Source organism: Somniosus microcephalus, chromosome 3 (assembly GCF_052327205.1).
Source record: "Somniosus microcephalus isolate GS21.2 chromosome 3, FLI_Smic_1.0, whole genome shotgun sequence".
Classification (NCBI taxonomy): Eukaryota; Metazoa; Chordata; class Chondrichthyes; order Squaliformes; family Somniosidae; genus Somniosus; species Somniosus microcephalus.
This window is the reverse complement of record NC_140989.1, coordinates 30,550,573-30,566,660: the sequence shown is the minus strand read 5'-3', so window position 1 is coordinate 30,566,660 and position 16,088 is coordinate 30,550,573. Positions and strand designations below refer to the sequence as shown.

The 16,088-nt window shown below is 47.8% G+C and overlaps 1 protein-coding gene across 2 annotated transcripts in view; it reads left to right on the top strand.

Annotated features, from left to right (window-relative positions):
• The window catches only part of smyd3 (SET and MYND domain containing 3), a 1,021,495-nt gene that overhangs the window by 877,747 nt on the left and 127,660 nt on the right, over positions 1-16,088 (top strand). The window contains exon 9 of one of the 2 annotated variants that reach the window (XM_085979790.1): positions 181-255. The exons of the other annotated variant lie outside the window; for it this stretch is intronic. Coding sequence (XP_085835916.1) covers positions 181-255 — 75 coding nt within the window. The remainder of the gene's footprint in view (positions 1-180; positions 256-16,088) is intronic. 2 annotated transcript variants of the gene reach the window in all.

The following is a 16,088-nucleotide window of genomic DNA, read 5'->3' as shown; positions in this document are numbered from 1 at the left end:
AAAGTTTTGTGCGGAAGTCTTTCTCATGACTGCTGGCGTTGCCGCTAGTGGCATAGATACTGAAGATGCCTAGTTCTTCAATATCAGCTGTGTTCGCTTCAATATTGTGAATTCCTGCCTTTTGTTGTCGCTGCTTTGCATTACCACTAGAATGCTTCTTACTTCCTGCTTTCGATCTAGCTCTGCAAGCTGTTGAAATATGGCCTGGCTTCTGGCAGTGAAAACACTTCGCATTTCTGTATTGGCAGGACTGTGGTGAGTGATTTCCATTACAGCGATAACAATTCACCGGCATGCTTTTGACTTGATCTCACAACTTTAGTTTTGGCGGTGGCTTTGTGACTGTAGACCTCAGCTGCACTAGTCACTTGAGTTGGACGGAGCTCCCTAGCATTCTTATGGAGACACCATCTCCATAGATTTTGCATGCTATGTCAAACGTTAGGTTCGGAGTGTTCAGTAATTTGTATTGTGTGCGCTCATCCACCAGTCCACATACAAACTTATCTCGCAACGCATGATCCAAAAATGTGCCGAAGTTTGTCACCATGTGACAAACCATGTGATAATACATTACAGTAGGTTTTACGGAGTGTCTTAAAGGAGGAGAGAGAGGTTGCGAGGTGGAGAGGTTTAGGGAGGGAATTCCAGAGCTTAGGACCTAGGCGGCTGAAGGCACGGCCGCCAATGGTTGAGCAATGGAAATCGGGGATGCCCAAGAGGTATTGTATTCAGCACAAATAGTAATCAGAGAAACTCTTCTCCCACGGCCTCTTGCATTCCATTCCGAGTCGCAGGCTTGAAAAAACTCTAGTAGTTGAGGATTTTCAGAAGATGCATAACAGTCAAAACCCGAACTGCAGCATTTCCTTCAACCCATGTCCCAGTAAGTGCCATAAATAACGTGCCCTTTGGTCAGAACTACAGCAGTACTGACGTTACCAGCTGGCACAACTGTCGGAACGTACAGTGTGTATTTAAGACATCTGGGCCGGTGATATCCATGCACCTGCTGACAGGCAGGGTTTTAACATGAATACTGAGTGATTTACTCCCCTGACCCCCCACCCTCTCACCCACCAGCTTTACCTCTCCAAGGCACAGTGCTGTAATTCTAGTGCATGATCCCCAACCTGAACTTCTACATTGTTGGCTGTAAATTATAACCATCACAAGCTACTGTGTGCAAGCAGTAGGTTTTCCGGGCCAACTGCTTTGGACCCTCGCTGGAGCCTTCAATCTGTGGCAAGGCTTCATAGAGTCATAGAATCATAGAAATTTACAACAAAGAAGGAGGCCATTCGACCCATCGTGTCTGTGCCAGCCGACAAAGAGCTATCAAGCCTAATCCCACTTTCCAGCACTTGGTCCATAGCCCTGTAGGTTACGGCACTTCAAGTGCATATCCAAATACTTTTTAAATGTGGTGAGGGTTTCTGCCTCTACCACCCTTTCACGCAGTGAGTTCCAGACCCCGACCATCCTCTGGGTGAAAAAAATTCTCCTCAAATCCCCTCTAAACCTCCTACCAATTACTTTAAATCTATGCCCACTGGTTATTGACTCTTCTGCTAAGGGAAATAGGTCCTTCCTGTCCACTCTATCTACTCCCCTCATAATTTTATACACCTCAATTAGGTCTCTCCTCAGCCTTCTCTGTTCCAAAGAAAACAACCCCAGCCTATCCAATCTTTCCTCATAGCTAAAATTCCCCAGCCCAGGCAGCATCCTCGTAAATCTCCTCTGCACCCCCTCTAGTGCAATCACATCCTTCCTGTAATGTGGTGACCAGAACTGCACGCAGTACTCTAGGTGCGGCCTAACTAGTGTTTTATACAGTTCAAGCATAACCTCCCTGCTCTTATATTCTATGCCTCGGCTAAAAGAGGCAAGCATCCCGTATGCCTTCTTAACCACCTTATCTACCTGCCCTGCTACCTTCAGGGACCTGTGGACATGTACTCCAAGGTCCCTCTACTGCACTTCTCAGTGTCCTACCATTTAGTATTTCCTCGGTAGCCCTCCCCAAATGTATTACCTCACACTTCTCCAGATTGAATTCCATTTGCCACTGTTCTACCCACCTGACCGGTCCATTGATATCTTCCTGCAGTCTGCAGCCGCCTTAGTCATAGAGTCATAGAGTTATACAGCACGGATAGAGGCCCTTCGGCCCATCGTGTCCGCGCCGGCCATCAAGCCCTGTCTAATCTAATCCCATATTCCAGCATTTGGTCCGTAGCCTTGTATGCTATGGCATTTCAAGTGCTCATCCAAATGCTTCTTAAATGTTGTGAGGGTTCCTGCCTCCACAACCCTTTCAGGCAGTGAGTTCCAGACTCCAACCACCCTCTGGGTGAAAAAGTTCTCTCTCAAATCCCCTCTAAACCTCCCGCCCTTTACCTTGAATCTATGCCCCCTTGTTATTGACCCTTCTACTAAGGGAAAAAGCTCCTTAGTATCCATCCTATCTATGCCCCTCATAATTTTGTACACCTCAATCATGTCCCCCCTCAGCCTCCTCTGCTCCAAGGAAAACAAACCCAATCTGCCCAGTCTTGCTTCATAGCTGAAGCGCTCCAGCCCTGGTAACATCCTAGTGAATCTCCTCTGCACCCTCTCCAAAGCGATCACATCCTTCCTGTAGTGTGGCGACCAGAACTGCACACAGTATTCCAGCTGTGGCCTAACCAGTGTTTTATACAGCTCCATCATAACCTCCTTGCTCTTATATTCAATGCCTCGGCTAATGAAGGCAAGTATCCCATATGCCTTTTTTACCACCTTACCCACCTGTTCCGCCGCCTTCAGGGATCTGTGTACTTGCACACCCAGATCCCTCTGACCCTCCGTCTTGCCTAGGGTCTTACCATTCATTGTGTATTCCCTTGCCTTGTTAGTCCCCCCTTCTTCATTATCAACCACACGGCCAACTTTTGTATCATCTGCAAACTTCTTAATCATACTCCCTACATTCAAGTCCAAATCATTGATATATGACACAAAAAGCAAAGGATCCAGTACTGAGCCCTGTGGAACCTCACTGGAAACAACCTTCCAGTCACAAGAACACCCTTCGACCGTTACCCTTTGTTTCCTGCCTCTGAGCCAATAACTTGCCACTTTGCCTTGGATCCCATGGGCTTTTACGTTCGTGACCAATCTGCCATGTGGGACCTTATCAAAAGCCTTGCTAAAATCCATATAGACTACATCAAACACACTACCCTCATCGACCCTCCTTATTACCTCCTCAAAAAAGTCAATCAAGTTCATCAGACACGACCTTCCCTTAACAAATCCATACTGACTCCCTGATTAATCCGTGTCTTTCTAAATGAAAATTTATCCTGTCCCTTAGAATTTTTTCCAATAATTTTCCCACCACCGAGGTCAGGCTGACTGGCCTGTAATTACTCGGTCTATCCCTTTCTCCCTTTTTCCTCCAGTCCTCCGGCACCACACCTGTAGCCAGAGAGGATTGGAAAATGATGGTCAGAGCCTCTGCTATTTCCTCTCTTACTTCTCTTAACAGCTTTTATGCTTTACGATGACGCCTCTTTGCTAGTGCACGTTTACTTATCAAGCCAGTTCTTGTTCACTTCTATAGAATTTGTTCTATTCAGTTAGGATTGAGTGTGCTTAATATTCCAGCACGAAGATGAAGCATGCTAGCCAGAGCCATCGTGTGCAGATCCATCGACGCTGTTTTGATGTGCCCAGCTGGTCGACTAGCCTTATGGGCGGTCCTGTGTTAGCTGGTGATCTGGTCTGAGTAAGCTGATCGCCGCTAGGTGCAGTGCTACAGTTGACCTCAGTGATCCCGAGGGGCTAAAACAATTAGCTTCTCGCCAGTCAGTACAGAATGAGCCCCGCCCCCCCACCGATGGAGGTGCACATGCTTTACATCAGGTGTGGACAGTATCGGCCGCTCAAGGGAGAATAGCTTACCGCTGCCTGAGCCCTTGCATGTTGAGCGGACATTGGGTGAAGTACTAGAGTGCTAGCAACACCCGAAATACTCAAGCCCAGCATAAAGTAGCTTCTTCAGGAGAGGAGGAGAAACCAGGAACAAGGTCAGAAGGATTAAAATTCTTCCTCCCTTGCAACTCTAACATGAATACCTGGCACTATTTCCATCGGTGTTTTGCAGCAATACTTTAGTCTTCCATTTCTGCCTTTTCATTGTCATTCTCAAAGAATCTCAGTCACCTATCTACATTTTCTTTGGGTTTTATTTTTAATTGATGTACCTAGCTTTTTTTTTTTGGCCTGTTTAATGTTGCAGTTCCATTGATATCCAAAGGCATAGTTGACCAATTAATCTGCAGAATATTGTTATTGTCATGGTGACTGGGTGCACCGTGGAGCCAGTGAAACAACTCTTGGTTTATATATACGCCAGTGTGCTGCCAGTTCAGTGCCAGAGCACCAAGATGGAGAGGCCACACACCAGGCATGGAGCTTAAGGACTATTCTCCACCGCGAACCAAGTTCTGTAAAACAAGAAAAATCCAAAAAGTGCTGTTTGAAATTTTTTGCCCAGCTGGAGAGTTTGCAGTGTGGGGGGAGCAATGGAAGGAAGAAGTTGGATTTATACAGCACTTTCAAATCCTCGAGACATCCCAAAGCACTTCACAGGCCATGAATGGCTTTTTTGAAGTGTAGTCACTGTTGGTGTGTAGTTGAATGTGGTGGCCAGTTTGCACACAGCTAGGTCCCAAAACAGCAAATGTGATGAATGACCAGTTCATCTGTTTTTTGTGGTGTTGGTTGAAAGCACCTTTCACGACCTCAGGACGTCCCAGAGTGCTTTACAGCCAATAAAGTGCTGTCACTGTTGTAACGTAGGAAACATGGCAGCCAACCTATGCACAGCAAGCTCCCACAAACAGCAATGTGATAATGACCAGATAATCTGTTTTTTTGTGATGTTTATTGAGGGATAAATATTGGCCCAGGACACCGGGGCTAACTCCCCCTGCTCTTCTTTTAAATAGTGCCCACGGGATCTTTTATGTCCATCTGAGAGAGCAGTCGTGGCCTTGGTTTAACGTCTCATCCGAAAGGCGGCACCTCCGACAGTGCAGCACTGGAGTGTCAGCCCTAGATTTTTGTGTTTAAGTCCCTGGAGTGGGTCTTGAACCCACAACCTTCTGACTCAGAGGCGAGAGTGCTACCCACTGAGGGACGTATGTTTGCCAGGACAAGGGGAAAGTTAGATTAGTGCACATATTGGCCGTCGTTCATTTTTTGGTTGAAAATGTGACCACTTTTGAAGCATCTCCCACTTAGAAAACAAACACAGCTCTGTCCGTTTAAATCTTCTCCCTCCAGCTGATCATAAATGTCACTCAAAACATTTTCAGAAATTAATTTTTAGGAGCAGATCATTTGGGCCCAACAACTCCGCCAAGTGTTACCTTACCCTTTGACGCCCTTTGTTCATTATTTCCAGCAAACCCATAAATTTGTTCTGAACGATGTCTCGTGACAGCCCTCCCACTGTGATTGCCAGGTAACGAATGCATAGCGACCAGAGGAGATCTTCTCTCTGGTCGTTCCTCGATCTAAGAAACACGTGCGCTCATCTCTTGAAGCCACTTATACAGTTGGCTTCAATGGCCTTTCCTGGTCATTTATTCCAGATTATTACCTTTCATTTCAGGGGGTATAAACTTGTCTTGGGGGATAGTTCAAAATGGGCGATAGTGAGTCGGCAGCCCGTTTTTCCACTCCGCCCGCTTTTCTTTTGTGCCGAGTGACATGAATCAGTCATTCATGAAAGAAAGACTTATGAAATAACACTGAGCGGCCTACGGGTGACGCTGTCCAGGGAGAGTATAAATACTCAGGCACGGGCCCAGCTTGTGCAGGACATTCTTAACAGGAACTAGTGAAGGACACAACTAGACCTCCATGTTGTAAAACAGTTGATTAAAGCTTTGTTTAACGCTTAAACCAAGTGCCTAGTAGTTTTCTTAAGTCACTGAGTGCACAACGGACTGCCGGTTCGCTCGCTGTTCCCCATTTTGCACCAGCAATTTACACAAATTTATACCCCCTCATCCTTTGGGTGTAAAGTCACTTCCTTCCTTACTCCTATGGGCCGCTCTGGTGGTCCTACAATTAAGAGCGCTGCAAAATAGAGTGATGTTCTGCCCAGTAAGGGAGTCTTGTGCGCTCCTTGATTCGCAGAAGCACTTAGAAATAGAAGACAGGGCACGTCTGAAATGACTGATGGGATGTGCCGTCTCCGGCTGTGTTGTGCACTGCAGGGGATGTTTCTGAAAATAACCAGTGAAGGCCCCGACACTCGCCTGGTCACGTAGCAGCAAAAGTTTTCAACAAAAGATACTGCGTTGCCCTTCAGACTCCTCTTCATATACGTGGCCTTCAACATGGGGCACGCACAGTCCCTCTCAATCTGGAGAAATGTGGAGAATGCCTTTGGCTATAATGGTTACGGCAGTGTTTTAATAATAACAGCCTTGGGTCAGCTGAAATCTTGTCTGTGTCTGGAGGCTTTGCCTGTCAAAATGTCTGTAAATACTTTGTGCACCAGGAAATGTTCTCCCTTTTATAAATTGAGAAGCCGAGGTGAAGGGTCAAGGCCCATAGCACAGGACACCGCCAAGGTTGAAATGTGTATACAAGTGGAGGTGAGGTAAATCAGGAAGCAGCGATTAGGTAATGCCAAATTTAGGTTTCAAAAACTGGAGCCTATAGAAGGAGGGCAAGACTGAGGGCAATAAGGAAATCCACAGTTCTGAGGTTGCTTAGACTTATGAGAGAAGAAACTAAAGAGTAGGGGAGAAAAATTCGGCTGATTTGTGCAAAGCAGCTAGCGCCCAGGCGCAGCGCTACCAATGCCTCCCGCGAAATTCAGCGGGAGGTTAGCGGCGGCGGTAACCGTTAGCGCCCCGCTCGCGCCCCAGCCGCCATCTTCGGTGGCGTCCCCTGACTTACCGCCGGACGCTATGTCCGACGAGGTCAGGGGAGCCTACCTGCGGCCGGGGCGGCGCTAATTAAAGGTGAGGTGCCGGGCGGCCATTTTTGTTGCTGGCCGCCTGCCCGCACCTGCCCTCGTTGCCGTCCCCGGCTTCCTCTGCAGCCCCACCGCAGAGTGCCGGCTGCGCTCCGTGAGCCCAGCACTTCTCTTGAGTGCCGGGCTCTTTTGCCGGCACGCCGATCCCTGGTGGCCCAGCTGGGCGCTGGGACGCGCTGCGCCAGGCTCCTCCCCCTTAAAAAGGGGAGGGAGGCCTGCAGTACCGTGGCACGTAGCGCCACGATATTCCCTCACCACGCCCCAAGATGGCGGCGGGGCGCTTCCAGTAGCGCCCCACTTCCCTCTTGGGGCACTATCATTCAATTTCAGCCGTGGGAGCGCTCCCAGCGAAGTTAGCGGGCGCGACTCAATTTTTCCCCCAGGAGAATTTTCATTGCCTCATTGAAGGGTAGGGCGCAGACCAAGATTTAGTGGGACAGTCATTGCACTGCGAGAGGGCTTGAGGGAGAGAGCACCAAAGCTATGTGATCTGAAGGAAGAAAGAACTTGTATTTATCTATTTCCTTACTATATTGTGCAATGTCCCAAAGCGCATCGCATCCAACAAGTTACTGTTTAAGTGCAGTCACTGTTGCAAGATAGATGAATGCGGCAACCACTTTGCACACTGCAGTGTCCTGTGCAAAGCAATGAGATGTACGACTGGCTGATTTGTTTTCAGAGTGGGAGCACCAGCAAATGAGTGGAATGGGCTGGCTGATGAGTGGAGACGATCATGGATACGGAGAAGGAACGGAGGGGGGAAGAGAGAGAAAGCGCAGAACTCTGGGCAACCCCTGCTTTAATGGGAAAAGAAAGAGTCTGAGGATGACTCATTAACTGCAGCACAGAGAGCGAGATGCATGTCGAGTGTTAAGGAGCAGTGTGTTCATGAATAAACGGCAAGCACATCTTTCATGGTTTGTGATTAAAAATAACAAATTACATTTGAAATGCAACCATGTGCAAGAGATGTCGCCACGAAAGAAAATGAATCTTCCCTGTTCAATGGTATGCTAAGTACTTTTTCATTAAAATGGTGCCTCTTTGTGAACCAGTAAATGATTATATTGTGGACCAACTTCTGCACAAGAACATAAGCAGATAAGAATTTTTAGAAAAGGGAAAAGGTCATTAGGCCCAACAGTGTCTCTTCTTCCTGGGTGATTCCCACCTACCCAGTTTCTCCTCATATTCCTTAATTTCTTCTCTTTAGAAACCCATCTGATTGCCTCTAAAATCTGTCTACTTTAATAGGAAGAAAGAAAGAACTTGCATTTATATAGCGCCTTTCACCACCTCAGGACGTTCCAAAGCCCTTTACAGCCAATGGTGAAGCAGTGTTGTAATGTAAGAAACATGGCAGCCACTTATGGTGCACAGCGCAATCCCACAAACAGCAATGTGATAATGACCAGGTAATCTGTATTTTTTAGTGATGTTAATTGAGGGTTAAATATTGGTCCCCAAGGGCACCGGGGAGAACGCCCCTGCTCTGCTTCGAAATCTTTTACCTCCACCCGAGAGAGCCGACGGGGGCCTCGGTTTAAGGTCTCATCTGAAAGACAGCACCTCCGCCAGTGCAGCGCTCCCTCAACACCGCACTGGAAGCATCAACCTGGATTTTGGTGCAAGTAGGAAGCGCAGCAGCCACCGTTTGTGCACAGCTAGATCCCACCAACAGTAATGCAAGGTAATGGCCAGGTAATCTGTTTTGGTGATGTTGGTGGAGGAACTCCTGGCGCAGGGAATCCCCGCCCCTCAGCTTTACTCCCTGGCCGCCAATGTGCCTCGTAAGGGCTACGACGGAGGCTCTGCCCTTTTACCGGGTAGCCGGGAAGGTCCAGGAAAGGGCAGGGACCTGGCACAGCTGGGTGTCCGCCATTTCGCAGGGGATCCCGCCAGTCTCCTGCTGGAGTTACAGTGGGAGGCCAGCGGAACCACCAAGGAATTCTGGGGCTAGTGGATGTAAAGATGACTTGCCCCTCAACAGCTCGATGTCAGTTGTATGAATGGTGACCTGGCAGATTGCAGAATGCTGACCTTTGTTACCCTGTGCTCAGTCAGATACAGTGATCCTTTGTGGCGTTTCTCAAATTGATCACTATATCCGGATTCTACTTTACATTTTTCTGCCTTTGCTGTTAAAAGCCGCGTCCCATAGAGCTGGACAGTAAAAGTTGCTGGTCTGCGCTGAGGTAGGTCTCAGCTAGAACAGTTGAGGGTACGGTATGGTTAGCTTCAGTGTCTCTGTGCCAGGCAAAAGCAACATGACCCATCATTTTCATTCCTCATCATGAACCACTGACTGCTGCTGCGAAGTGACGAGGGCAGGATTGCGCTCAGCTGCGATGCCTCTCTCCTGTCAGCTCTCCAGATATGTGCTGAAGGGCCGGGACCCAGGAGCGAGGACGAGCCCAGCAGCGAGGTCAAGGCCCAGGAGTGGCGCAGCGTGGACCAGCAGCCGGGTCGGGGCCCAGGGAAGGTGCGGCACGGGCCAACAGCGAGGTCGGGAGTACCAAAACCCAGGCAGAGAGGACCTGCGGGAAGGAGGGAGGAGAACAGTAGGAGTATGTTTGTGTGTGTGTGGTAGGCTGTTGTAGCAGAGCCTGGTCTCCAATCGTCTTGGATCCCCTTGCCATTGGACCAAGACCTTGCTCTTTCAAGCCCGTGTGGTGGCTGGTGTGCAACGGCCACCCCACGTTAAAAGAATTCACGCACAGGCATCTTTCACCCTTTAAAATGAAGTTCGGGACCTGGAACTCATCAGTCACCTGCAAACTCATTTTTAATGTGGAAGCAAGTCATCCTCGGTTCCGAGGGACTGCCTAAGAGAGAAGAGAGAAAAGTCAAGGGCTGCTTTCCCCAAGTTACATGCGGAGATTTGTTTAGCGGAATAGGTTTTATATTCTAGGAACCAATTAAGAAACACTTTACTGTCTCTAGGGAGACCGCTTACAAACCGATGGACTAGGTGGGGGAGGTGGGTGAGGATTCTGTCCTGTAGCCGCTAAACGAATGAAAATACCCGACTATAAGTGTTCGGAGTGAAGTAAGTTTGAGGCAGGCTCCTACGGGGGAATGAGCTCACAGCACAAGACTGTCCACAATTCAGAGAGAGACCGCGAGAATAGCGCGTGTGGGAAATGGGAAGATTCACACTGTGCTATTCTTAAGTTGGGGTTAACGCACATTTCTGGGGCCGTGTTGTGGGATCCTGTCACTTACGTCCAAAGATGGAAAATGATTTCATTCTTCAGCACTAATGTTCCTTACCCTGATGAGCACGAGACACCAGCAGGAGAATGCATCGCAAAGGTCTTTGTGCGGAGCCAAGCGTGGTCAGATGGAGGAGTTACCGGAGTGTTGCCTGTACACTGTTAAACTCTAACCCAGGTACGAGTCACCTCAGTGAGGAGACAAAAACGGGGAAAAAATTTAGAGCAGGGATGAGAGAGAAGGGAACAGTAGAATTACTCCTTAACCTAAAAGGACATTTCAGTTACCTTGAGCCCATTATTCCAGTGTTGTCCAATAGATATTGCTGACTAGCCACTGTTTTAACCACATGCACCGATGATAAGGAAGTAAAGCACACACAATGGTCAAAAAACACTCGCACACCCTGCTTTTTCTGTGGTGTTTTACTTAGAAACGCACAAAGTACAACTGCATACCCCATGCAAATATGAGCACTGAGATCACATGCTCAACAACGGTTACTATTACACATATTTTATCAACTAATGCATTTAGCCACATTTGGATTCCCAACTAGCCATATGTGCCTGTTGGCTAATGTATTGGACAACGCTGCATTATTAAAACCCTGTGTTAAAAGTTAGTAACATAACACCCCTGAAGGGGATGCATTTAAAGGAAAGCCAGCTAAGTTAGTAAAGGCACCATCTGGTGTCATGTTAAGCCCTTTATTTTTTTTTAAGGTTGATGTGGAGCCAGGAGGAGCAGGAGTGCCTCTCCCGGCTCCACAGCATTCCCGAGGGGCACTGCCGAACCACGATCAGCCCCCCCTCCCCTTGTCCTCTTTCACCCCCCCACTTTCGGGACCTATATGAGGGCAGCTTCACCTGCTTCAGATCATCGAGATACCTCTGGAGGCGTGATGGATGCCCGCAGCTCATCTAAATAAAGGATATAGAGGCACCGGAGGAGGTGCAAACGAGATTTCCAAGGATGATACCAGAACTGTGAGGTTATAACTATCAGGAAAGACTGAACAGACTGAGGCTCTTTTCTCTAGAAAAGAGAAGGCTGAGGGGTGACCTGCTGGAGGCCTTTAAGATTATGAAAGGGTTTCATAGGATAGACGTAGAGAAGATCTTTCCACTTGTGGGGGGAATACAAAACTACATCGAATTACATCGGATATACGGCACAGAAACAGGCCATTCGGCCCAACCAGTCCATGCCGGCGTTTATGCTCCACACGAGCCTCCTCCCGTCTTTCCTCATCTAAATCTATCAGCGTAACCCTCTATTCCCTTCTCCCTCATATGCTTATCTAGCCTCCCCTTTAATGCATCTATACTTAACAGACAGAAAACAAAGAGTAGGGATAAACGGGTCTTTTTCAGGATGGCAGGCTGTGATTAGTGGGGTACCGCAAGGATCGGTGCTTGGGCCCCAGCTATTCACAATCTATATCAATGATTTGGATGAGGGGACTAAATGTAACATTTCCAAATTTGCTGATGACACAAAGCTAGGTGGCAGTGGCAGTTGCGAAGAGGATTGGAAGAGGCTTCAAGGGGATCTCGACAGGCTCAGTGAGTGGGCAAGAACATGGCTGATGGATTATAATGTGGATAAATGTGAAGTTATCCACTTTGGTAGAAAAAACAGAAAGGCAGAGTATTTCCTAAATGGTGAAAGATTGGAGAATGCAGATGCTCAAAGCGACCTGGGTGTCCTTGTACATGAGTCACTGAAAGTGAATGTGCAGGTGCAGCAAGCCATTAGGAAGGCAAATGGTATGCTGGCCTTCATTACAAGAGGATTTGAGTACAGGAGTAAAGAAGTCTTACTCCAATTATATAGGGCCTTGGTGAGGCCACAACTGGAGTACTGTGTACAATTTTGGTCTCCATACCTAAGGAAGGATATACTTGCCATAGAGGGAGTGCAACAAAGGTTCACGCGATTGATTCCTGGGATGGCGGGACTGTCGTATGAGAAGAGATTGAGTAAACTAAGCCTGTATTCTCTTGAATTCAGAAGAATGAGAGGGGATCTCATTGAAGCATACAAAATTATTACAGGGCTATCTAACAGAAGGCAGAGAGTTGGGATAAATGGTTCATTCTCAGACTGGCAATCAGTAACTAGTGGTGTTCCGCAGGGGTCAGTGCTGGGTCCCCAACTCTTTACAATCTATATTAACGATTTGGAGGAGGGGAACGAGTGTAACATATCAAAGTTTGCAGATGATACTAAGATGGGAGGGAAAGTAGTGAGTGAGGAGGACATAAAAAACCTGCAAGGGGACATAGACAGGCTAAGTAAGTGGGCAGAGATTTGGCAGATGGAATACAATACTGGAAAGTGTGAGGTTATGCACTTTGGCAGGAAAAATCGTAGAGCAAGTTATTATCTTAATGGCAAGAAACTGGAAAGCACTGTAGTACAAAGGGATCTGGGGGTCCTGGTGCACGAAACTCAAAAGGTTAGTATGCAGGTGCAGCAAGTGATTAAGAAGGCCAATGGAATGTTGGCTTTCATTGCTAGGGGGATAGAATATAAAAATAGGGAGGTATTGCTTCAGTTGTACAAGGTATTGGTGAGACCGCACCTGGAATACTGCGTACAGTTTTGGTGTCCATACTTAAGAAAGGACATACTTGCTCTCGAGTCAGTACAAAGAAGGTTCACTCGGTTAATCCCGGGGATGAGGGGATGGACATATGAGGAGAGGTTGAGTAGATTGGGACTCTACTCATTGGAGTTCAGAAGAATGAGAGGTGATCTTATTGAAACATATAAGATTGTGAAGGGGTTGGATCGGGTGGATGCGGGGAGGATGTTCCCGATGATGGGTGAAACTAGAACTAGGGGGCATAGTCTTAGAATAAGGGGCTGCTCTTTCAAAACTGAGATGAGGAGGAACTACTTCACTCAGAGGGTGGTAGGTCCATGGAATATGCTGCCCCAAAAAGCTGTAGAAGCTACATCATTACATAAATTTAAAACAGAAATAGACAGTTTCCTAAAAGTAAAGGGAATTAAGGGTTACGGGGAGCGGGCAGGAATTTGGACATGAGTCTAGGTTCGGATCGGTTATGGCCCTGTGGGTAGCGGAGTGGGCCCAGGGACCGTGTAGCCTGATCCTGCTCCTATTTCGTGTGTCTAATTCTGTTAGATTCAGGAGATGGTTCTGTGATAGTGGATTGGCGGTTAGGATCAGGTCAGCCATGATCTTATTGAATGGCGGAGCAGGCTCGAGGGGCCGATTGGCCTACTCCTGCTCCTATTTCTTATGTTCTTATGTTCTTAGGGCTTGATAGGGTGGATGCTGGGAGAATGTTTCCCTTGGCTGGGGAGTCTAGAACCAGGGGCCACAGCCTCAGGATAAAGGGTAGGTCATTCAGGACTGAGATGAGAAGAAATCTCTTCACACAGAGGGTGGTGAATCTTTGGAATTCTCTGCCCCAGAGGGCTGTGGAGGCTCAGTCATTGGGTATATTCAAAACAGAAGTCGATAGATTTCTGACTGGTAAGGGCATCAAGGGATATGGCGATATGGCGGGTGAATGGAATTGAGGCAGAAGATCAGCCATGATCTCATTGAATGGCGGAGCAGGCTCGAAGGGCCGAATGGCCTACTCCTGCTCCTATTTCTTATGTTTTTATGCTTCAACCGCTCCCTGTGGTAGCGAGTTCCACATTCTCACCACTCTTTGGGTAAAGAAGTTTCTTCTGAATTCCCTATTGGATTTCTTGGTGACTATCTTATATTGATGGCCTCTAGTTATGCTCTTCCCCACAAGTGGAAACATTCTCTCTGTATCCACTCTATCAAAATTTTTCATTATTTTAAAGACCTCTATTAGGTCACCCCTCAGCCTTCTTTTTTCAAGAGGAAATAGACCCAGCCTGTTCATCCTTTCCTGATATGTATACCCTCACATTTCTGGTATCATCCTTGTAAACTAGAGGCCATCAATATAAGATAGTCACCAATAAATTCAGTAAGGAATTCAGGAGAAACTTCTTTACCCAGAGAGTGGTAAGAATGTGGAACTCGCTACCACAGGGAGTGGTTGAGGTGACTAGCATAGACGCATTTAAGGGGAAGCTCGATAAACATAAAGGGAGAAAGGAATAGAAGGATATGCTGATAGGGTTAAATGAAGTAGGGCGGGAGGAAACTCGTGTGGAGCATAAACGCCGGCATAGGCCAGATGGGCCGAATGGCCCGTTGCTGAGCTGTAAAATCTATGGCCTCGATTTTGTAAATAGGTGCGGGTTGCGAGCAGGTCAGGTGGTTTCTGGCTTCCAGTCCCGCCCCCAACTACATCCGGCCCATGGACATGATTTAACGCTGATTGACCTTGTTAAGCCCGCCCTGTGGGCTTGCCGGCCAATTAAGAGGAAGCCGGTCAGATGACATCATTTGATGACGCGTCATCTGCCGGTTTTCTTAAAGGGACCACGCACAATTTTTCTTTGACAGCTGATTTCTCAGTGTTTGACAGCATTGAGGTGCTGCAAACACTGACAATCACTATGCAAAGGTGAGCTCTTGCACCCAGGCTCTCCAGTGACTCCCTCCATAGGCTAGAACAGATGGCAGCTGCAGGTGAGGTTACAGAGCGATCTGTCACTGGTGAGAGAGATTCTCCCAATGAGGTGGGACTAGACATCGATTTCAAAATTTGTAACCTACAGAAAAGTGTAAATACATTCAAAATGATTTTCCCAACATTTTCTAACCTCTGAAACTCACCAGTGCACCATTGGATGCTTCACCCCACTTCTGCAGCTGTCATCAACGCAGACACATTACAGCAGACCCACAACACGCCACACTTACCTCGCATGGTGTCCGGACGTCAGGAACCCCAAGGCAGAAGCGGCAAAATTGAAAAAGAACCTGTTAACTACTGGCAAGTACCTGTTTAACAGGCAGGTAAGTGGCTTTAATCCTCTTCCCACCGCTAGGTGTCGGGTCCATGCGCAAATCAGGGACCCGACACTTGGGAAGATTGTTTGGAGGCGGGTTGACGGCGGGATCGCAACCCGCCGTCCATCAAAACGATTTTGACCCTTGACCCGCCTCCAAACCCGCCCTCTCAGTGCCGGTAAAATCGCGGCCTAGGTAATTGTAATGGGGCCTGAGGCGCAATCTTGGGCTGGCTTCGGGCTTCCTGGTAAGGGGCCAGCACTCTGTCGACTGTGGACCCCAAAAACAGGCCATAACCAATCTCCAACCCTCGTGTGCGTGGATGTCGGGTGCGAACAGGATCGGCCTGGGCTGTGATGATGCCTTCTCTGATCAAGTAGCCTGCCGCCTAGGCCCTCATGGGAAGAGTGGGCCACTTGGGTGAGGCAAAGGGGGCACCTGGGGGCCTGTGGAACCAAAGCCCAGCGAACGGCAGTGTCTTCCACAGAGGAGGAGAGAAAATTGGAGGAGAAAAAAATCCGAAAGCCACCTCTTGGTGCGAAAAGATTTGTTGCTCCCAATCATTCATTCATGTGAATTGTAACAGCAAAGGGTGTCCTGGGCAAAGGGGACCAGCATCAACTTGAAAGTACATATTTGGAATTTTAAACCTGTAAATGTAATCATTTTTATTGATGGGTCTGCTCCTTGACAGGATGTATAAAGTTTAGTGTCAGTAATGTAGATTGCGGATTAATTTTTAAACGTCTGCCCCCTGTGAGCCCTGCCTCTTTGGCTTAAAGACGGAAGGAATGACTGTGTGTTCAGAGAAAGCTCGGTCGTTAGTAATCCAGGATGTGGGAAGCCAGCAATGCTGGAACTCTGCCGGAGACAGACGATTGACGAATGGTGAGATCATAA